General features: G+C 35.6%; 1 protein-coding gene across 3 annotated transcripts in view; it reads left to right on the top strand.

Annotated features, from left to right (window-relative positions):
- Positions 1–23,614, top strand: part of FBXL2 (F-box and leucine rich repeat protein 2) — a 149,554-nt gene that overhangs the window by 27,673 nt on the left and 98,267 nt on the right. For all 3 annotated transcript variants that reach the window (XM_059390637.1, XM_059390636.1, XM_059390638.1), the window contains exon 2: positions 8,908–8,969. In XM_059390637.1, coding sequence (XP_059246620.1) covers positions 8,908–8,969 — 62 coding nt within the window. The remainder of the gene's footprint in view (positions 1–8,907; positions 8,970–23,614) is intronic.

The raw sequence follows: 23,614 nt of genomic DNA on the forward strand, positions 1-23,614 counted from the left end.
GAGGCAAAGAGAATGCCTATCAAAATCAACAAAAGCAGGCATTGTTGCCTTGGTGTTGACCCAGACCTATTATAGTTAAATTTTCAAAATATAGCAATAAAAGAAAACCTTAAAAGCAACAAGAGAAAAGAAGTTCTTAACTTACAAGGGAAAATCCATAAATTTAGCTGAAGATTTCTCACCAGAAACTTGGCAAGCCAAAAGGGAGTGGCATGATATATTCAGAGTGCTTAATGGGGAAAATCTGCAGCCAAGAATACTCTGTCCAGCAAGGCTATCTTTCAGAATAGAAAGAGAGATAAAGAGTTTCCCAAACAAAAACTAAAGGAATTCATCACCAACAAACCAGCCCTGCAAGAAATATTAAAGGGGACTTTTTGAGTGCAAAGGAGAAACCAAAAGTGACAAAGACAAGAAAGGATCAGAGAAAATCTCCAGAAACAACAAGACAAGTAATAAAACGGCAGTAAATACATATCTATCAATAATACTTCGAGTGTAAACAGACTAAATGCTTCAGTCAAAAAACACAGGGTGTCAGATGGATTAAAAATAATAAGACCCATCTGTATACTACCTACAAGAGACTCATTTTAGATCTAAAGATACCTGCAGATTGAAAGTGAGGGGGTAGAGAAACATTTATCATGTATGTGGATGTCAAAGAAAGCCAAAGTAACAACACTTACAACAGTCAAACTAGACTTTGTTTTTGTGTTGTTTTTATCCTGTTTTTGGGTGTCAGGGTGGTACTGGCCTCATGGAATAATTTTGAATGTGTTCCCTCTACCCCATTATTTGTAGGATTTTGATAAGATTTGTAAGATTGACTTAATTTTTTTAAGATGTTTGGTACAATTCACTAATGAAGCCATGTGGTCTTGGGCTTTTCTGTCTTGGGAGTTATTTTTTTGTTTTTTTAAGATTTTTATTTGAGAGAGAGAGTGCACACATGAGCAGGAAGGGCAGAGGGAAAACAGACTCTGCTGATGCAGGGCTTGATCCCAGGACCTTGGGATCATGACCTGAGCCGAAGGCAGATGCTTAACCAACCGAGCTACCCAGATGCCCATCCTGGGAGATTTTTAATTCCTAATTCAACTTTCATTCTTGTTGTTGGTCTAAGAAGATTCCCTATTTCTTGGATTCAAGATTCATGATTCAATTGTGGTAACTTAAGCATTTTTAGAGATTATCTGGGTTTTTTTTTCCCCTTAGTTATCTGATTTGTTAGTGTATAATTGTTTATAGTAATTTGTTTTCAGACTGTGTATTTCTGGGGTTATCTGTTGTATTATTTTCTATTCCCCTTCTCATTTTAGTATTTGAGTCTTCTCTTTCTCTCTCTCTCTCTCTTTTTTTTTTTTTGGTTATGTGATTAAAGCATTGTCAATTTTTTTTTTTTTTTGAACACTGGTGGTTACTTTCAGTGTTATGTTATTGTTTTCTCTGGTGTCTATTTTATTTCTGATTTTTCTTTATTGTTTCCTTTGTCTACTAAAATTCAGCCGAGTTTCTTCTTTTTCTGGGTCCTTGTGGTGTAATGTTAAGTTATTGAACTTTTTTTCTTAAATGAGCATTTATAGCATAAATTTTTCTCTAATATCTGCTTTTGCTGTGTACCATAAGTTTTGAAATATTGTTTTCTTTTTCTTTTGTTTTGAGACATGTTTTGACTTGCCATTTGATTTCTTTTTTTTTTTTTAGATTTTATCTATTTATTTGACAGAGATCACAAGTAGGCAGAGAAGCAGGCAGAGAGCGAGGGAAGCAGGCATAGAGCAAGGGAAGCAGGCTTCCCGCTGAGGGACTCAATCACAGGACCCCAAGATCACGACCCGAGCCAAAGGCAGCGGCTCAACCCACTGAGCCACCCAGGCGCCCTTGCCATTTGATATCTTATTTGGTCCATTGCTTGTGCAGTAGTATGGTGTTTAATATTACATATTAAGTATTTAGTATTTCTGCTGGAGATTTTCCAGCTTTGTTTTATTATTCTATAGTTTATTTATTGTTCTGTAGTTTTGTACCATTGTGGTTGGAGAATATACTTGGTATGATTTCATTTTTCTTAAATTTGTAATATTTGTTATGTCTCTTTTTATGTGATTTAGCCAGGGGTTCTTCTGTGTGTACTTGAGGAAAATGTGTATTCTATTTTGAGGGGCTGGAATGTTTTATATATATCTTTTAGAACCATGTATTCTGAAGTTTGTTTTAAGTAAAAAGAAATTCCTACTGAAAAAAAAAATAACTTTAACTGAAGGTACTTATTTAAAATAAAGCATATCAGATGGGAGGTGAGTGGGGGGATGGGTGAAATAGGTGTAGGGAATTAAGAGTACACTTACCATGAACACTGAGTAATGATATATAGAACTATTGAATCAGGGGCTCGTGAGTGGCTCAGTCAGTTAAGTGTCCAGCTCTTGATTTTGGCTCAGGTCATGATCTCAGTGTCATGAGACTAAGCCCTAGGTTTAGCTCCATGCTGGTCCTGGAGCCAGCTTAAGATTCTCTTCCTCTCCACCTCTCCACCCACTTACTCACTCTGTCTTTAAAAAAAAAAAAAGTTGTTGAATCACGATATTGTAAACCTGAAACTAATATAACACTGTATGTTAGATATACTGGACTTAAAAAAATAATAACAAAAAATGAAAAATACTAAAGTAGGTAAATAGAACACTAGGACATACTGTTTGGTTGCTTTAAAGAGCTGTGTAACACATCTTTCACTACAAATATAAATATTTGACTCTAATGATAGTGATACTCTAGAAGAATTTTTGTATACCCAGGAATGTTTTATTACTAAAATGGCCACGGTAGCACAGCTTAGAGAATATAGTCACTGGTATTTTTTTTATTAAAGATTTATTTTTAGAGGGGGTCGGTGGAGAGGCAGAGAGAAAGAGAAACCAAGCAGACTGTGTGCTCAGCACAGAGCCCAACATGGGGCTTGATCTCACGAGCCTGAGATCATGATCTGAGCCAAAACCAAGAGCCAGATTCTTAACTAATTGTGCTAACCAGGTACCCTTGTAGTCACTGGTATTGTAATAGCATTGCATGCTGACATATGGTAGCTACACTTGTGGTGAGCAAAGCATAGTGTATAGATAAGTTGAATCACTTTGTTGTACACCTGAAGGTATTGTAGCATTGTGTGTCAACTGTGCTCAAAAATGTTTTTTCTAAAAATGAAAACAGTGTACATTTGAAAATACAAAAATATATATATACACATACATATAAGGCCAAAGATGAAAAAAGATGCAAAAATCAGAAGAAAGCTGGTTGTTGTTATCTTAATAACAGTCAAAGTGGATTTTGGCACAAGGATAATTTCTAGAAAGAAAGAGGACATTTCACAATGCTGTAAGGTTTAATTCATTAAAAAATAAATAACAAACTTAAATACATATGTACCTAACTACAAAGCTTCAAAATACATGAAACAAAACTCAAGAGAACCAAAGGGAGAAAGAAAGAAATCTACAATCACCGTTTTAAATAGCAACACCTCTTACTAATTGATAGAATTTGTAGATTAAAAAAATCATTAAGATATAAAAGATTTGAACATCACTGCCAACCACCTTGACCTAATTGACATTTATCTAATGATATACTTCAGTACATAGGAATAGAAAAATGGTAAAAGTCATTCCTTGTTAGTAATAATTTTAAATGTGAAATTATTAAGCTTACCAAGTAAATATAGATTGGCAGAATGGATTAAAAACCCAAAAACCATGATCCCATTATGGGCTGTCCACAAGAGTCTCTTGTTAGACCAAAATTAAATAGGCTAAAGGTAGAAAGATGGGAAGCAACTTTCTATACAAATAGTATTGATATCATACAAAATAGACTTCTGAGTTAAAAACAACAAAAACAATAAAGATTTATATTTTATATTTTGATAGATGGTGAATTTCTCAAGAAGATACAATAATTATAAACATATATGCACCAAATGATAGACTCCAAAATATATACAGCAAATTGACAGAAATTAAGGATGAAATAGACATTTCTACAATAACTGTTGATTTCACAACCATCATCATAACTATTATTTGTTAAGCACTCACTATTTGCCAAGATTATTCTAGGCATTTTACATACATGAACTCCTCTAACTCACAGCAACCCTTGTGGAAGAGTTACTCATTATCCCTATTTTACAAAAAAGGAATTCATGGCATAGAAAAATTAAGTGACCTACCAAGATAACAGTAATGTATTTGGCAGAACCTGAATGGTAGATTCAGTAAATTAGATTTGGTTCTTAGAGATTTTCTATTCAAACCAACCACTGAAAAAAGGGATTTCTTTCTTCAACATACCTGGTTCTGTGATATTTGTAGGAGCATTGTGTGGATAGAGCATCACCACTTGAAAGAGTAAAACATTCTAGTGTGGGCTAGTCTCATTGCTATACAGTTCTTCCCTGCACTGAATTGTAATCTTGTAGCTTTGATTCACTGGTCTTTATAATAACAGAAAATAAGCCCATCCTTCTGACAGCTATCAAAGTATGTGAAGATTGTCATGATGTCACTCTCCATCACCCTCAACACCAATTGGAGACCTCAACTCCATACTTTAAGTAACACGGTAGTAGCATATCAATAAGGAAATAGACCTACTAGAGATATGTAGAACACTCCACCAAACAATAGTAGAATTCATATTCTTCTCAAGTGAATGTGGAATGTATTCCTATTCCTATGGAACCTGTCCTGTTCTTCAGGGCAGACATTATGTTAGGTCACAAAAATAGTTGATAATTCTCAAAAGATGGACTTCACATGAAGTATCTTCTCTTACCACAATAAAATGAAGCCAGAGATTTAAAAAAAAAAAAAGGAAAACTGGACATTTCACAAATATGTGGAAATTACACAGTAGACTTTTAACCAGTAGGTGTAAGAAGAAATAAAAAGGATATTAGGAAATAATTTGAGACAAATGGCATTGAAAACACAACATATCAAAACTCATGGGATGGAGTGAAAGCAGTGATCAGAGGGAATATATTGTTGTAAATGCCTACATTAAAAAGAAGAAAGATCTGGGGTCCCTGGGTGGCTCAGTTGGTTTAGCATCTGCTAAACCTGGGGTCCTGGGGTCAGGCTCTGAGTTGGGCTTCCTGCTGCTTGGTAGGGAGTCTGCTTCTCCCTCTTCCTCTACCCCTCTCCACAGCTCATGCTCTCTTTCTCATTCTCTCTCTCTCTCTCAAATAAATGAAATCTTTAAAAAAATATAAAATCAGGGGGTGCCTGGGTGGCTCAGTGGGTTAAAGCCTTTGCCTTCGGCTCAGGTCATGATCCCAGGGTCTGGGATCAAGCCCTGCATCTGGCTCTCTGCTCAGAGGGGAGCCTGCTTCCTCCTCTCTCTGCCTGCTTCTCTGCCTACTTGTGATCTCCGTCTGTCAATTAAATAAATAAAATCTTTTTTAAAAATCTCAAATCAGTAACCTAACTTAAATTTCAAGGAACTAGAAAAAAGTAAATTATGTAATGAACACAGTGCTTAGTGGAACTTGGAATACAATAGGGACTTAATGTTCGTAGAAGGTGGAGGAGGGTCAGGAATGTATCCTCCAGACTGAGAAGGCACTTGAATACTGCAAAACAAAACAAAGAAGGCTACTCCATACCATTTATACAGTTTTATTCAGGGTCACCTACTGACAGGGTATTAGGCCAGCAGGTGGACAGAGGATCCAGGGTACTATACCCCCATTCCCCACCCACCTTGGACCTCAACCCACAACTTTAATAGTGCAAGGGGTATGGTGGTGTGGTCACAGGGTGGTTATCTATAGTGAGGCAATCTGTGTCCTAGAAGATCTATACTAGTTATCTAAAGTGGTGCCACCTGTGTGCTAGAGCAGGCTGTCTACTAGTAAAGTGGTGTCATCTCTGCACCGAGGGGAGAACAAGATGCAAGGCCAAAAATGGAGCCAGTGTTGTCACAATCCTATACTCACATACACATTGCTAAAACTAATCATTGAAAACATTTTTAAAATGAGTGTATGATACTATTTACAGTATTCTTTCCATTTCTGTAGTTTGCTTTGATGCATTATGGTATATATGGGTTTTTAAAATCCATTTTTAAAAATGAGATGTTACAGGGGCACCTGGGGAGTGCCTGCGTCTCTACAAGACCAGTGCTCTAACCCCTGAGCTATAGGGCCCTGCGTCTCTAGATCTCACAGTTGTTAGTTTCAGCCCCACCTTGGGTACAAATTGTTATTAGGGTTGTTAGTTTCAGCCCCACATTGGGTACAAATCTAGAAATAGATCAAGATATTACACATATACTGTGAATTCCACCCATTTAAAATGTACAATCTAGTATGTTTTAGTATATTTATCAAGTTGTGTCTTCATCACAATTAATTTAAGAACATATTTATAACTCTAAAAAGAAACTCCATCAGCAGTAACTCACTCATTTTAGGTGACCACTAATCTTAATTCTGTCTGCATGGATTTGTCTTTTCTGGATGTTTAATGTAAATGGAATCATAGAATATGTGGCCTTATATGTGTGTCTTCTTTTATGTAGCATAATGTTTTCAAGGCTCATTTCTGTTGTAATATATCAGTCTCCATTCCTTTTTATTGCTGAATAATGTTCCATTGTATGAATATACCACATTTTGATTATACATTCATCAGCTGATGAACATTTAGATTGAGTCTACTTTTTTGACCATTAGGAGTGATACTGCTGTGAACATTCATGTACAAGTTTTTGTTTGGGTACTTGTTTTTATTTTCTCAATAACTACTATGATTGGAATTACTAGTTTTTCTGGTAACTCTATTTTTAACTACTAGACTGCTTCTCGAAGTGGTTGCACTGTTTTACTTTCCAGTGTATGAAGGTTCCAATTTCTGCACATTATTAGTATCTTTTTTATTTTAGCTGTCCTTGTGGCTGTGCAGAGTCTTATTGTGGTTTTGATTTGACATTCCCTAATGACTAATTATGTTGAACTTATTTTTATGTGCTTATTGGCCATTTGCATATCTTCTTTGCAGATATGTCTATTTTTTACCTGGTTTGTTTTTCTGTTTTTTGCATTGTGAGAGTTCTTTATATATTCTGTATATAATTCCTTTATTAGATATGTGATTTGCAAATATTTTTTCCTATTTTATGGATTTTTATTTTTACTTTCTAGATGATGTCCTATGACACAAAAGTTTTTAATTTTGATGAAGTCCAATTTATTTTTTCTTTGGCTGCTTATACTTATGGTATCATATCTGCAAAATCATTACATAATCCAAGATCACCAAGATTTATGCTTATTTTTTTCTTTTAAGGGATATAATTTTAACTCATTTTTTAAAAATGTTTGATCCATATTGAGTTGAATTTTTAATAAAACGTGAGGTTTATTTATTTTTATTTCATTATTATTTTGCATGTAGACATCCAGTTGTCCTGACACCATCTGTTGAAATACTATTCTTTTCTCCATTGAATTATCTCAGAGCACTTGTCCAAAATTGATTGCTTGTAAATATAAGGATTTATTTCTGGATTGTTCTGTTCCATTGATCTATATTTCTATCCTATTCCAGTACCATGATGTTTTAATTACGGTATCTTTGTAGTAAGTTTTGAAATCAGGAAGTGTGAGTCCTCCAATTTTGTTTCCCTTTTCAAGATTATTTTGGCTCTTTTGGGACTCTTGCATTTCCATATGAGTTTTAGGATCAACTCTTCAATTTTTTTTTTAATATTTTATTTACTTGACACAGACAGAAAGAGAGCACAAGCAGGGGAAGCAGCTAACAGAGGGAGAGGGAGAAGCATGCTCCTCCCTGAGCAGGGAGCCCAGTGCAGGGCTCAATCCCAGGACCCTGGGATCATGACCCAAGTCGAAGGCAAATGCTTAACTGACTGAGCCACCCAGCTGCCTCTCAACTCTACAATTAAAAAAGAAAAAAAGACAGCTGGGATTTTGATAGAGATTTCATTAAATCTATGGACCAGTTTGAGAACTGTTGCTAACTTAACACTTAAATATTTGAATTTGTGAACATGAAATTTGTCTCTATTTGTTTTCTTTAATTTCTCTCAATAGAGTTTTTTGTGTGGGTTTTCAATATATGTCTTGCATTTCTTTAATTCATTCCTAAATGTTTTATTCTTTTTGATGCTGTTGTAATTTATTTATTTGTATTAAAGAGGGAGAGAATGTGAGTGAGGGGAGGGGCAGAAGGAGAGGGAGATAGAGAATCTCCAAGCGGACTTCCCAGTGCACAACATGGAGCCTAATACAGAGCTTGATCCCAGGACCCTGAGCTCATGATCTGAGCCAAAATCAGGAGTTGGTTGTTCAGGTGACTGACCCACCCATGCACCCCATAAATGAGATTGTTTTAATTTCATTTTCAGGAGGTTCATTGCTAATGAACAGAAAAACAATTTGTGTACAAATGTATTACATATTTGTATATTGTATTGCTAAACTCGTTGATTACTTCTAATGTTTGTGTGTGTGTGTGTGTGTGTGTGTGTGTGTGTGTATTTCTTAGAATTTTTTATATATAGGATCAAGTTACCTGTAAATAGAAGCTGTTTACTTCTTCCCTTCCAGTCAGGATGCCTTTTATGTATTTTTCTGACCTAGTAGGCTTGGCTAGAACTTCTAATACAATGTAGCATAGAAATCACTGTGTTGCATTTTTATTAAGTGGTGAGGGGGTATAAACTCTTTTTATATCCATTAATATTGAAGGTTGATGGCTTCATGAAATTAGTTATCATATATGTAGGACAGTAATTGGGGCTGTTATGACCATGTAACTTTTTTTTCATTGGGGAACACTTTTTAACAATGTCCTTGTTTTTTTTTTCTTTCAGGTTTTCTCAAATAATGATGAAGGCCTTATTAACAAAAAGTTACCCAAAGAACTTCTCTTAAGGTAAATGTAGATAAACTTTAATGAACTCAGATTTGATTCAGTCATCAAGTTCCAAGACAATCTTCTTTCTCACTATGAGTCCATAGCATAGAAAAACAGACAGAATTAGCCTAACTGACTTTTTGTTTTTGTTTTATAGAATGCTGTTCAGCTTGTTGTTAAATTTTACTTGGTCTAATCCAGAATGTACTAAGTATGTACATAGCATTGGTCTGGATTCTTTTTGTAATGTGGTAAGTATTGTAATAATCTTCAGTAGGTGCCATTGTTTTGGTATCAGTAGATATTCTCAATGTAGTCAATAACATGAGGAGTGATTATTAAGGTTGTGAGCTCCTGAAGTCCCAGACATGTAGATGTTTTCTGATAAACAAGCTTTAAAATAATTACAGCTATATGTTCTTACTGAACACTTAAAATGCTCATCCAAATATTGGTATATTTTTATCCATCTTATGAGAATTATGTGCCAAGTGACAGTAAGTACTATAAAACATGGTTTTTGTCCTATATTTCTGGCATCACTGAATATGCAATAAATGGTGTTTTGCTTGTCATTTTACCAGATAAATCTATCAACCAACGTTTGTTGATCCTGAGGCACTGCGGTTTCCTTTAGTACTCTATAGTCATCAAAGAAATCTTATTTTAGTTTTGGATGTTCTGTTTTAATTGTTTGCAAGTAATACATGAGTAATACATGGTAACCTTTGAGTGGCATTTCCCAAACTCTTCTCATATCACTGATGTTCCTCAAAGCAAAACAAGTTTTATGATCAAATAAGAATGGGAATCACTGGGATAACAAAACCTAGCCTTACTAGGCTAATACACATGATGATACTCCCAGATGGATTGTTGTGGCATTTCAACTTGCTTACCATGGAACTCTTTTAATATTCCATGTTAATTCCATGTTCTGTGGAAAAGATTCTGGGAAATGTTCACAAAGAGTAAGTGATTGGCCAGATGACTCAATTCCCTTAGGCTCTTTCATTTTACTCAGTTAATTAAAAAGAAAATCATTTCACAACAGGATCAAATGAAAAATACAGCAATAATATTTTATTTTGATAAAACAAATACTTGTTTTTTGTTTTGTTTTGTTTTGTTTTTTTTTGTTTTGATGAAAGAATATTCTCTGGCATTTTAGACCCTTTTAAAGTTAAGGAAGTGGTAACAAGAAAGGAATGATATGTTTTTCATATAAACCTGGGAGCTCTTGATCAAACAGTGAGCTGTTAGAGCCAGCATGGCTATGTTAGGATGGGCAAGCTGTTACTATATAAATAGAGGGGATGCCATCCACAACAGATGACAAAATTCATGGTGTCCCTTGGAATTGTGCGGTGTTTAATTCCTGGTCTGAACTTTTTCTAGCACAGACATCAAGCTGTCATATGAACATGTCCTCCTCCATCCTCTGGAGAATCCACCAGCTTCAGGCTGACCCATTATTAGTCATTCAACACTTGGGTGTGATTAAACGCTACTCTTTGCATGAATACTACTGCTATCTGTGACTCAAAGCTGCTAACTTAATATTTTCCTCTTTGGTAGGGTTAGCTTTGACACTGTTCTCAGCCTTAGAATAGTTTCTATCTGCTGACAAAAAAAAGGCGGGGGGAATTATATCACTTTCTTTGCTAGTGTGATTTATGAATTGTTACTTTGGAAGTTTTAGTTCTTTCAAAGATCCATGATGGACCCAGCTGTTACAAAATTCTCCAGTTACAGGTTTTGAATCATACCCCAAAGCTCATACAGAGATCAATTTTCAAAAAGAATTGCCATTTGAGACCAAATGTTCATAACATGTCTATTCATAGATTTGTATTCCCACTTCTGCTCTTATTTTGGAGTCTGTGAGGGGAATTTAAATTTTAAAGTACTGCTGCTACAGGTCTTCTCTGACTCGTGAGTCTCAAAATTAACTCTAGCCAACTATGGTATTTTAATGTTTGTTGGCCTTTAAATTAGTTCTGCCATTTTACTCTCAGACCTTATATTCTCAGTAATAGTATTCTCTTTCCTTTTGTTTCTTTTTGGGCAAAATTTTGAAGAAGGGTTTGACCAAGTTACCAAAGTAGCTGTCTTCATCATCCCTCATGGGGCTTAAGTCTTGATTATCTTGCTTATTTAAATGATGTCTTCATACTTTCAGTATGTCCTAGGCTTACATTTTTACTTCATATTGTAGACTTCTTTGTAACAGTGCAGACTTTGTATTCTTGTTGAATTCCTATTCACCCTCCCTCTTACTTCATCAATAGAAATGAATTCTTTGACCTTACAATAATCTTACGTACTTGCAGCCAGATCCTCCTGTGTCTGCTGTTTTGTATGTTTTGTTTTTTAAGATTTTTTATTTATTTGTCAGAGAGAGAGAGAGAGAAAGAGCACACAAGCAGGAGGAGTAGCAGGCAGAGGAAGAAGCAGGCTCCCCACTGAGCAAGGAGCCTGCCATGGGACTCTGGCCCAGGGCCCTGAGATCATGACCCAAGCCAAAGGCAGGGGCTTAAGTGACTCAGCCACCCAGGCATCCGACCCATGTCTGCCTTTTTTAACTCCATCTGTTACCACCCTCTTAAATTCTCTACTAGCTTCCGTTACTGATCACATCAGGCAAATTCTTAGCTTCCCCTTTGGAACCATTAACAAGCACAACCTAGAATTATGTGTGTCTTTTCATCTCTTTATATTCCTTTGAATCCACTCAGAAAAATCCATGAGGTGGTTTTTCATCTGATCATCTTCTTGTTAGTTTTAGGACTACCCAATATTGTTCACAGATTCCTTCTACCACCCCATCTTTAATTTGTTACTTAGCAAGTTTTTAGAATTTTGCTTTTTCTACCCAAATTTCATTCATAAATTAAGGGTACTCCAGTTCTCCCTCTCTACCCTTTATGCTTACAGAATTCAACAGCTTACAATTTTACTCCTCCTGGGGAGTCAGTTGTATAATGCTTATAACATTATAACAATTGTGATAACAATTATAACAATCTTTAATTTGTTGAAAGCTGTATATCTATTAGTGAGTTGGGTTGTCCTTATATTCTGTCCTCAGTGTTATTGTCTGTATTACTTTTTAGAGCCAAAGTTGGTTGAGATTTTAGTTCTCCCCATTTACTGCTTGTGTGACCTTAAAGTGACGTAACTCTTTGGGCCATAATTTCCTGTATCTACAAAATGGAGATGATAATAGTTCTTACTGAATGGGGTAGTTGCTAGCCCTTAGAGGGACTGGCATTTAATAAATGCTAAATAAATGTTAGCTTTTATTGTTAATATCAATTTTGGATGCCTGAATTACTTATTAAATGCTATGTGATAATGTAGTCAGTTTTACTGCAAACAACTGATAAAAGCAAGCTATCCTGTTGTGGATCTCAGCATGTGCTACTGCTAACAATTCATTTTATCACTTTGGACTGATGCAGTCTCAATGTAAATTGTACATTACCAAATGATAATTAAACTGATAACTACTAAGGCATAGGCAAGTTGGTGGTGGTGTATGTCAACTGGTAATTAGTTTGTATTATAAAAATTATAGCTTCTTGCAAAGAACGATTTCTCTTTTAAGAAAAGTAATCTTATGTGAATTGAGTACTGGTTTAAAGTTCAGGCTATAAATTTTAATATTAAGTTTTTTACCTTAAGTTTTTATTTCTATTATGGTTGCTTTCAGATGGTGATGATTAAATGAAAACACATGTAAACTACCTCACAAAAAATAGGGGTTGCTACATGCAGTGAATAAAAACATTCAGAGAAGATAAAGCTCTTGTTAGTTATAAATAATAATGAAAGAAATCTCTTATTAGACACATTTTTAAAAACTGATATCATTATTTTTTTTTTTTTTTTAAAGATTTTATTCATTTATTTGACAGAGAGAAATCACACAAGTAGATGGAGAGGCAGGCAGAGAGAGAGAGGGAAGCAGGCTCCCTGCTGAGCAGAGAGCCCGATGCGGGACTCGATCCCAGGACCCTGAGATCATGACCTGAGCCGAAGGCAGCGGCTTAACCCACTGAGCCACCCAGGCGCCCTGATATCATTATTATTTAGGTCATTTCCTCTCCTTGTAAATTTATGTGGACCCATGACAGAATTAAGGACCAATAGTGTTTGTTGGATTGAAGAAGGGAAGTTTGATTACCCTCAACAAGAGAGCTGAGCCTAATAATTCTGGGCAAATGAAATCAACTACACAATTACATATATTTGGCAGTTTTGCTAGTTTCCTGGGGAAAATTATAAGATAACCAGTGCAAAAATTTTCAAATTTTCCTTTTCTTAAAATCATAAACCAATTCCATGAGTGAAAATAATTGTGGTTATTGTTGCAGTCATTAAGTTACAACCCAATGCTTGTGTGTAATTGTGGGACCTTGGGGAGCAGTGCAGTGAAGGGCTCATTCCTGTTTCGGGCAGCATTGAGTGGGTATTCTTGCCTGCTGGTTGGTTTCAGCATTCCATGGGTTTTTTTCAAGGACTGGTGTATCCACCTCCTGCTATCTGTGATGCCTTATATATATTCCAAGGCAGCTTAACAGGTAGGATGCTCTTTTGGGGATACATACTGCAGATTTAAGTTTAAGCAACTGAGCAGGTTTTTCCTTTATGTTAAAGAATTTTTTCGTTTGTGTGTTCATTTTTATTGCTTTTTACTTTGCATGATGCGATACATGGCTGAATTAGTGTGTGTTGAAATCAGATGCAGAAGCTTAAAGGCCCTTCCTTTTCATTACTTCTGTATACTATTATGTACTGTTTTAGGGTTGGCATCTAAGTCCAAATCCTGGCATAAGCAAATTTTCCTTTGTCTAGGTTGAGGGTATAGTTATACATTAAAAGTCTATTGATGCCTATATATATATATATATATATTTTAACTACATTGAGGTGGCATCAAACACCAGTAAAGCTCAACAGATAGGAATGATAGAGCTAGTACATTGTTTCCCAGAGCTTCATCCGAGAAATTTAATTTAAAAACTCCAAATTCAGAAGTTACAGTAGAAGATTGGTAAGTTTGACCCTATGAATAGTAAAATACATCCAGATATATATACTATACCACAAAAACAGAGCACAGTGGTAGCCCAGTGATGGGCATTTCACCAGTTAGAATGCACATTATAAGCAGTGGCTACATTCTTCAATGCACAAATAAAATCCTCTTAAAGACTATTAGGTAATAAGGTGGATTATTCTTGATGACTAGAGCTTGAAGAAGGTATGAACAAAGGAAGAAATACAAATAGTCAATTTTTATGGCACTCAATAAGGCGCATATTTAAATAGAAATCAAAATAATGAGATATTACTTATCTGACTGGCAAAGCCCAAAAGGTTGATAATACTGGTAAAGAGAAGACAGACACTCTAAGATACTTTAGAGCTGGGAATATAAACTGCTATAGCTATTCTGTGGGGCCACTGGGGGAAATCTTTAAAATGCTAAATGTAAATATTCACAAATTCTATTTCTTAGAATTTAGTAATAGATACATTTACAAAGACACATATACAGGGATGTATATACTAAGTATGTATATAGGGATGATTAATACAGCCTTTTTAAATCTTTAGTAAATTGAATTACAGAATTGGATTACTCATAATTCTTGGTTAATCATACATTTCCTCATGATCCATGCATTGCCTTTTCCCCCTCCCCACCATCAAGTTAATATTTCAGAACTTTGTATTTATGACTCCTTTAACTTTTTTTTAAAATCTTAAGTATATTTGACTAAATGGTTGCAGTATTTACTTTTGCTTCTTTATCTTCTGAGACATGGTTTTCACTCAAAATTATGTTTCTAAGAGTGGCCCATGTTGCTTTGCTTGGCTATTACTCATTTTACTGCTGTATAATATTCTATTGTATGACTGTGCCAAGATTAATTTATTGATCTTTTTTTAAAAATTTTTTAAATTTATTTTCAATGTAACAGTATTCATTGTTTTTGCACCACACCCAGTGCTCCATGCAATCCATGCCCTCTCCAATACCCACCATCTGGTTCCCCCAACCTCCCACCCCCGCCCCTTCAAAACCCTCAGATTGCTTTTCAGAGTCCATAGTCTCTCGTGGTTCACCTCCCCTTCCAATTTCCCTCAACTCCCTTCTCCTCTCTAATTCCCCATGTCCTCCATGCTATTTGTTATGCTCCACAAATAAGTGAAACCATATGATAATTGACTCTCTCTGCTTGACTTATTTCACTCAGCATAATCTCTTCCAATCCCGTCCATGTTGCTACAAAAGTTGGGTATTCATCCTTTCTGATAGAGGCATAATATGATCTTTTTTTTTTTTTTTAAGATTTTTTATGTATTTGAGAGAGAACATGCAAGAGAGCACAAGTTGAGGGTAGGGACAGGGAGAGACAGAGAAGCAGGCTCCCTTTTAAGTGGGGAGCCTGATCTGGGGCTTGACCCCAGGACCCTGAGATCATGACCTTAGCTGAAGGCAGATGCTTAACCAACTGAGCCACACAGGTACCCGTTATTGATTGTTCTTTGAGAAATACTTGTGTTTCCATTGTTTTGTTAATAAAAGCAGCGCTGCTGTGAATATCCTCGTAGTTGTCTCTTGGTACAAATATACAGAAGTTTCTCTAGGAGTGAAATCGATGGGGGTCATAGGCTGTACAAATAATCAACTTTATTTTAGTAATACTGTTTTTCCAAAGTAGTCTTACCAATTTACCTTTATACAATGAATAAGAGCCTCTGTTGAGTCACTCTAACATTTAGTGTTGTTCCATGTCTTAAGAGTAGAATAGCATTTCATTGTATTCTTTATTTGAATTTCCTTAAATTCTAGTAGTGTTGAGCATCTATCATTGCATGTATTTCCTTTTCTGTGAAATATATGTTTTGCCTATTAGGTTATTTCTTATTGATTTGCCATTGGGGTTTCCTTCCCTCTTGTTCTTTTTTTTTTTTTTTTTTAAAGATTTTATTTATTTATTTGACAGAGAGAGATCACAAGTAGGCAGAGAGGCAGGCAGAGAGAGAGAGGAGGAAGCAGGCTCCCTGCTGAGCAGAGAGCCGGACGCAGGGCTTGATCCCAGGACCCTGGGATCATGACCTGAGCTGAAGACAGAGGCCCAACCCACTGAGCCACACAGGTGCCCCACCCTCTTGTTCTTTATACTGTATCTTCTGAATTTTTTTCTCCATCCAATTTGCCAAATGGTGTCCCAATTTAATAGTCTTTACAAGAGGGCAGTTTGGGGTTTTAATGATTAAAACTCATATTTTATTCAGTGTGATTATTATGATTTTCTATTTTGCTATTTCTTTATCTTATCTTTATCTGCCACTCCCCTGCCTCAAACCTCTCCTATTACCTTTAGTGTTAAGTCCACTTAAATTATTAGAACCTCAATTATTCTCCTAGAAATGCATACTTATTAACTCTTACTCTGTCCCATCTCTCTCTTTTCCAACTTCTGTGTAAATTCTGACAGTTCTAAATCAGCTCCAGTCCCTGAAATTGTCATTCTCCAATTTGCTCTCTCCTGTGCTTATTTATTTCTTGAAAATGTCTTTTGCTTAGTCTTTCTCACTTAGTTCAGCCTAAGGCTTTCCCCAAGTTTGAGGCTATATTTCTCCCTCTTGAGTATGCTTATAGATCCTTTAAGCATTTTGTAACTTCTGGTGTTTGACCTGGATCTTATGTATCATAACACAGTAAATCTGGCTTTTAAAATAATTTATATATATGCATTTGATACATTAGTTTCAGGTGTACAGTATAATGGTTCAGTATTTGCATATATTGTGAAATGAACATCACAGTAGGTCTAGTTAATATCCATCACTATATATAGTTACAAAAATTTTTTCTTGTGGTGAGAACTTAATATCTACTTGCTTAGCAACTTTCAAATATGTAGTGCAGCATTATTAACTATAGTCACCATGCTGTATGTTACAGCCCCATGATTTATTTCTGTTATGACTGGAATTTGTACCTTTTGACCACTCCTTTGCCCCCCACTTCTGGCAACCACATATCTTTTTTTTTTTTTTAAAGATTTTATTTATTTATTTGACAGACAGAGACCACAGTAGGCAGAGAGGCAGGCAGGCAGAGAGAGAGAGAGAGAGAGAGAGGGAAGCAGGCTTCCCGCGGAGCAGAGAGCCCGATGCGGGGCTCGATCCCAGGTCCCTGAGATCATGACCCGAGCCGAAGGCAGCAGCCCAAACCACTGAGCCACCCAGGCGCCCCGGCAACCACATATCTATTCTCTGTATCTATGAGCTCAGTTTTTGTTTTGGATTTCACATATAAGTGAGATCATACAGTATTTGTCTTTCTCTGTGTGAGTTATTTCATTTACCATAATGCCCTCTAAGTCCATACGTGTTGCAAATGGCAAGATTTCCCTTTTTTATGGCTGAATAATACTGCATTATATGTATGTATATATGTATACACACACACACCCACATTTTCTTTATCCATTCATTTATAAGCAGCTTAGGTTTGCTTCCATATCCATATACAATCTTACTATTTTAAGTAATGCTACAATAAACATGGGAGTGCATATATCTTTTTAAGTCATTTTCATTTTCTTAGATAAACACCCAGAAGTGGAATTGCTGGACCATATGGTAGTTCTATTTTTAATTTTTTGAAGAACCTCCATACTGTTTTCTGTTTTCCACAGTGGCTGTACCAATTTACATTTCCACCAGCACTGTATAAGGGTTCCATTTTCTCCGCATCCTCACCAACACTTAACATTTCTTGTCTTTTTAATGCTAACCATTATGACAGGTTTGAGTTGATATTTCATTGTGCTTATTATTTGCATTTCCATGATGTTTAGTGATGTGAGCACCACTGCACATGTTGGCCATCTGTATGTCGTCTTGGGAAAAATGTCTGTTTAGGTCCTCAGCCCATTTTTTTGGGGGGTTGTTTGGGGGTGGGTTTCTTCCTTTTGAGTTGGATAAGTTCTTTATGCATTTTGTATATTAACTTTTTTCAGATATATAATTTGCAAATATCTTCTACCATTTGGTGGGTTGCCTTTTCATTGTGTTAATGGTTTTCTTTGCTATGCAGAAGCTTTTTAGTTTGATGTAGTCCTTATTTATTTTTGCTTTTGTTGCCTTTTTTGCTTATTTTTTTTGCTCGTGGTGTCAAATCCAAAAAATCATCACCAAGACCAATGTCAGGAAGCATCGTGCCCATGTTTTCTTCTAAGAGTTTTATGGTTTCAAGTCTCATTTAAGTTTTTAATCCATTTTCAATTAGTTTTTGTTTATGATATAAGATAGTGGTCCAATTTTATTCTTTGAATGTGACTGTACAGTTTTTCCAGCACTACTTTTTGAAGAGACTGCATATTCTTAGGTACTTTGTTGTGAATTAATTGATCATGAATCATATAAACCCATTGGTCATGGGTTTATATTTGGGCTATCTCGTCTGTTCCATTGATCATCTGTCTGTTATTATGCTGATTCCATACTGTTCTATTTACTATAGCTTTGTAATATAATTTGAATTCTATTGAGTTCCTTATATTTTCAGCACAGTCTTTGTACTGAGATTAGTATATTCTGACTGGATCTTTCTCCCAGTGTGTAACTTATTTTCTTCCCCATTCTTTAAAGCATATTTTGATGAGCCAGACACCTTTTATAAAGTCAAATATATCAGTCTTTTATGGTGAGTGTTTTTTGTGTTTTGATAAAGAACATCTTTCTTACCTTGAAAACAGATATATTCACATGTATTTTCTTCTGAAAGTTTAAAAGTTTTGTTTTTGATATTTCAGTTTCTGATCACTCTGGTGTTAGTCTTTATTTATAAGATAGAATCCATTTTTATTTTCTTTTCCATGTGGATTATTAGTTTTTCAGATTCGTTTGTTAACTGGTCCTTCCTTTCCTCAAAAGAATGCCATTATTACCTCTATCATATACTCTGTTCTCTAATAATTATATAGTTACTTAGTCTTTATTCTGTTTCATTGGTTAATTTTCTGTGTGCCAATACACACAGAAGACATCTGTATTTTTGGGTGACTAGGACCTTTAAATTTATTTCTCAATGTTTTTATCTGATTCTGGAGTTAATGCAAGCCTATAGAATTGAGTTATGGAGCATTCAGGCTTTTCCTGCTCTCTGAAATAGTCCAAGTGTTTTGGTTTAACTGTCCTTTGAAAGGCTGATAAAACCAGAAAAGACTTCGAATAGCCAGAGGAATGTTGAAAAAGAAAGCCAAAGCTGGAGGCATCACAATTCCAGACTTCTAGCTCTATTACAAAGCTGTCATCATCAAGACAGTATGGTACTGGCACAAAAACAGACACATAAATCAGTGGAACACAATAGAAAGCCCAGAAATAGACCCTCAACTCTATGGTCAGCTAATCTTCATTAAAACAGAAAAGAATGTCCAATGGATAAAAGACAGTCTCTTCAACAAATGGCGTCGGGAAAATTGGACAGCTGCATGCAAAAAAATAAAACTGGACCATTTCCTTACACCACACACAAAAATAGACTCAAAATGGACGAAGGACCTCAATGTGAGAAAGGAATCCATCAAAATCCTTGAGAACACAGGCAGCAACCTCTTTGACCTCAGCCACGGCAATTTCTTCCTAGAAACATCACCAAAGGCAAGGGAAGCAAGGGCAAAAATAAACTATTGGGAATTCATCAAGATCAAAAGCTTTTGCACAGCAAAGGAAACAGTCAATGAAACCAAAAGACAACCGACAGAATGGGAGCAGATATTTGCAAACGACATATCAGATTAAGGGCTAGTATCCAAAAAATCTATCAAGAACTTATCAAACGCAACACCCAAAGAACAAATAATCCAATCAGGAAATGGGCAGAGGACATGAACAGACATTTCTGCAAAGAAGACATCCAGATGGCCAGCAGACACATGAAAAAGTGCTCCACATCACTCGCCATCAGGGAAATAGAAATCAGAACCACAATGAGATACCACCTCACGCCAGTCAGAATGGTTAAAATTAACAAGTCAGGAATTGACAGATGCTGGCAAGGATATGAAGAAAGGGGAACCCTTCTCCAGTGTTGGTGGGAATGCAAGCTAGTGCAGCCACTCTAGAAAACAGCATGGAGGTTCCTCAAAGAGTTGAAAATAGAGCTGCCCTACGACCCAGCAATTGCGCTACTGGGTATTTACACTAAAATTACAAATGTAGTGATCCAAAGGGGCACGTGCACCCAAATGTTTATAGCAGCAATGTCCACAATAGCTAAACTATGGAAAGAGCCTAGATATCCATCGACAGATGAATGGATAAAGAAAAAGTGGTCTGTCTATGTATATATATACAATGGAATACTATGCAACCATCAAAAGAAATGAAATCTTGCCATTTGTGGCAACATGGATGGAACTAGAGGGTATTATATGAGTGAAACAAGCCAATCAGAGAAAGATAATTATCATCTGCTCTCCCTGGTATGAGGAAGTTGAGAGGCAACATGGAGGGTTTGGGGGTTAGGGAAGGAAAAAATTAAACAAGATGGGATGGGGAGGGCGACAAACCATAAGAGACTCTTGATCTCACAAAACAAACTGAGCATTGCTGGCAGGGAGGGGTAGGAAGAGGGAGGTTGGGTTATGGACATCAGGGAAGTTATGTGCTATGGTGAGTGCTGTGAAGTGTGTAAACCTGATGATTCACAGACCTGTACCCTTGGGCCTAGTAGTACATTATATGTCAATAAAAATTTTTAAAAAAATAAATGAAAGACTGATAAAACTAAAATTCTAAAATTGAGCCTAGAATTTTCTCTGTGGGAAAATTTTTAACTAACTTGATATAAGTAGGATTTTTTAAGCTTTCATTTTTTTTCTTGGGTCACTTTGGTAGTTTCATTTTTCTAGGCATGTGTCTGTTTTTTCTGAGTTTAAAAATTTGTTGTCTTGATAGATTTTTTTTTTGAAAGGATATTCTGTCCCACTATATCTTATTTATTATTCAAATATTAACATACAGTGTTATATTAGTTTCAGGTGTACAGTGTAATACAAGAATTCTATACATTTCTCAGTGTTCATCAAGTATGCTCTTCATTCTATTTATTTTACCTATTACCCCACCCACCTCCTTTCTGGCAACCACCAGTTCTCTGAATTTAAGAGTCTGGCTTTTTGTTCATCTCTTTTTTTCTTTGTCTTTTTGTTTCTTAAATTCCACATGTGAATGAAATCATATAGTATTTGTCTTTCTCTTATTATGCCATCTTAGTCCATCCATATTATTATAAATAGCAAGATTTCATTCTTTTTATGGATGAATAATATTCCATTTTATATATATACCATGTCTTCTTTATCCATTCATCTATCAGTGGACACTTAAGTTGCTTACATATCTTGGCTCTTGTAAATAATGCTGCAATAAACAGAGAAGTGCATATACCTTTTCAATTTAGTGTTTTTGTTTTCTTTTGGTAAATACCCAGTAGTGGAATTACTGGATCATATGGCAATTCTATTTTTAATTTTTCAAGGAACTGCCATACTGTTTTCACAGTGGTTGCACCAGTTTGGATTCCCAGCAACAGTCTATGAGGGCTCGTTTTCTCCACACGCTTGCCAACACTTGTTGTTTCTTCTTTTTTTTTTTTTTTTTAGCCAGTTTTGATAGTTCTATTTTTGTTTTTTTTTTTTTTTAACTCTACAGTATCTGCTGTCATGTACTTTTTTTCATTTGAACTGTCATAAGTTTATGTTTAAGTGCTTACCCCATTTTTGATCAATTTTACTAAAAGTTTACCACTTTTGTTAGCACTTTTTGTTTTTTGGTAGCACTTTTGTTAGCACTTTTTAAAGAACCAGATTTTGGCTTTATTATTATAGTTGTTGTTGTTATTATTTTGGCTTAAAAACAGAAATTTCTTTTCTCACAATTGTGGAGGCTTGAAGTGCGAGACCAAGATGTCAGCATGGTTGGTTTTTTCAAAGACCCCCTGTCCTTGGCTTTGTAGGTGGCCATGTTTTCCCTATGTCCTCACATGGTTTTCTGTCTGTAGTAGTCTGTATTTTAATTTCTTATTATGAAGAGATAAGCCATATTGGATTAGAACCCGCTCTAATGACTTCATTTTACTTTAATTATGTGTTTAAATGTCTTGTCTCCATATGCAGTCACACTCTGAGTTACTTGGGTTTAAGACTTTAGTATTTGAATTTTGGGAGTACCCAATTCAGCCCATAGTTGTACATGTTAGCCTATGTGTACATGTGTACTTACATGTATGTATATATGTATTGGGTGGGCATATTTGTGTGTGTATATGAATGTATATGTGAACATGTGCCTGTGTATGTGTATTATGTGGGCATATGAGTATATATATGTGTGTGTGTGTGAGAACATTCCAACCAGTGGAAACAGCACTTGAAAAAATTATACTGTTTTTGGAGAATCTCTCACAGTTTAGTTTCCTTCTACTCTTGGCCCATGTGTGTATTTATTTGCATTTAGTTGGAAGTGCATAGAACATAATCATTTTCCTCTGAGCTTTCTGCTACCTAACATTTTGTGATTACCCTCCCCTGTCAGCACATAAAAGTGGTTAATAACCACTTAAAATTTTTTCTTCTTTTGTTTTGAATTATTTCATAACAACGTCCTGTAGTAGAATTACTGGTCAAAGATAGAGGACATTTTACAGCTCTTGACAAAATCATAGCTTTCCAAATGTAATGAATTTTCTTATTGAAATATATTTGACACATAACATTGTGTATATTTAAGATATATAGCATGTTTGATTTGGTAGCTTATATATTACAGTATGATTGTCATTATAGCTTTAGCTAACACCTCTATCACATCATGTAATTATCAGTTCTTTTTTGTGGTGGGAATAATTAAGATATGGTCTCTTAGCTGTTTTGGTGTTACACTAGAATATTGTTACCTGTAATCACGATGGATCTCTAGGATTTGTTTATCTACTAGCTACAGATTTGTACCCTTAAACAACATCCCTTCCATTCCCCCACCTCTTAGCCCCTGGTAATTATTTTATTCTTTAGTTTTATGAGTTCAGTGAGTGATGTCATATGATATTTGTCTTTCTCTATCTGACTTATCTCAGCATAATGCCCTCAGGGTCCCTCCATATTGTTGCAAATGGCAGGATTTCCTTCTTTCCCATGGGTAAGTAATACATGCACATGCAGGCGTGTGTGTGTGCGCACGCGCGCACACGCACACACACACACACACACACACACATACACACTACATCTTCTTTATCCATCTGTTGATGGACATTCAGGTTGTTTCCGTATCTTGGCTTTTGTGAATAATGCTGCAGTAAACACGGGAGTGTATATATTTCTTCAGCATCCTGTTTTCATTGTCTTTGGTTATATGCCCAGAATTGGAATTGCTAGATCATATAGTGGTTCTGTTTTTAATTATTTCAGGAACCTCCATATCATACCTAAACCAAATCACAGCTGTTTCTTCCTTCTCCAGAAGTAACCACTATCTTGACTTTTATAGTTATCACTGTATTTCATTTTTTAGATTTATCACCCAAATGTGTATCCTTAGACTTACATTCTCTCTTGGCCACTGAA

The sequence above is a fragment of the Mustela nigripes genome, chromosome 2 (assembly GCF_022355385.1).
Source record: "Mustela nigripes isolate SB6536 chromosome 2, MUSNIG.SB6536, whole genome shotgun sequence".
Taxonomy (NCBI): Eukaryota; Metazoa; Chordata; class Mammalia; order Carnivora; family Mustelidae; genus Mustela; species Mustela nigripes.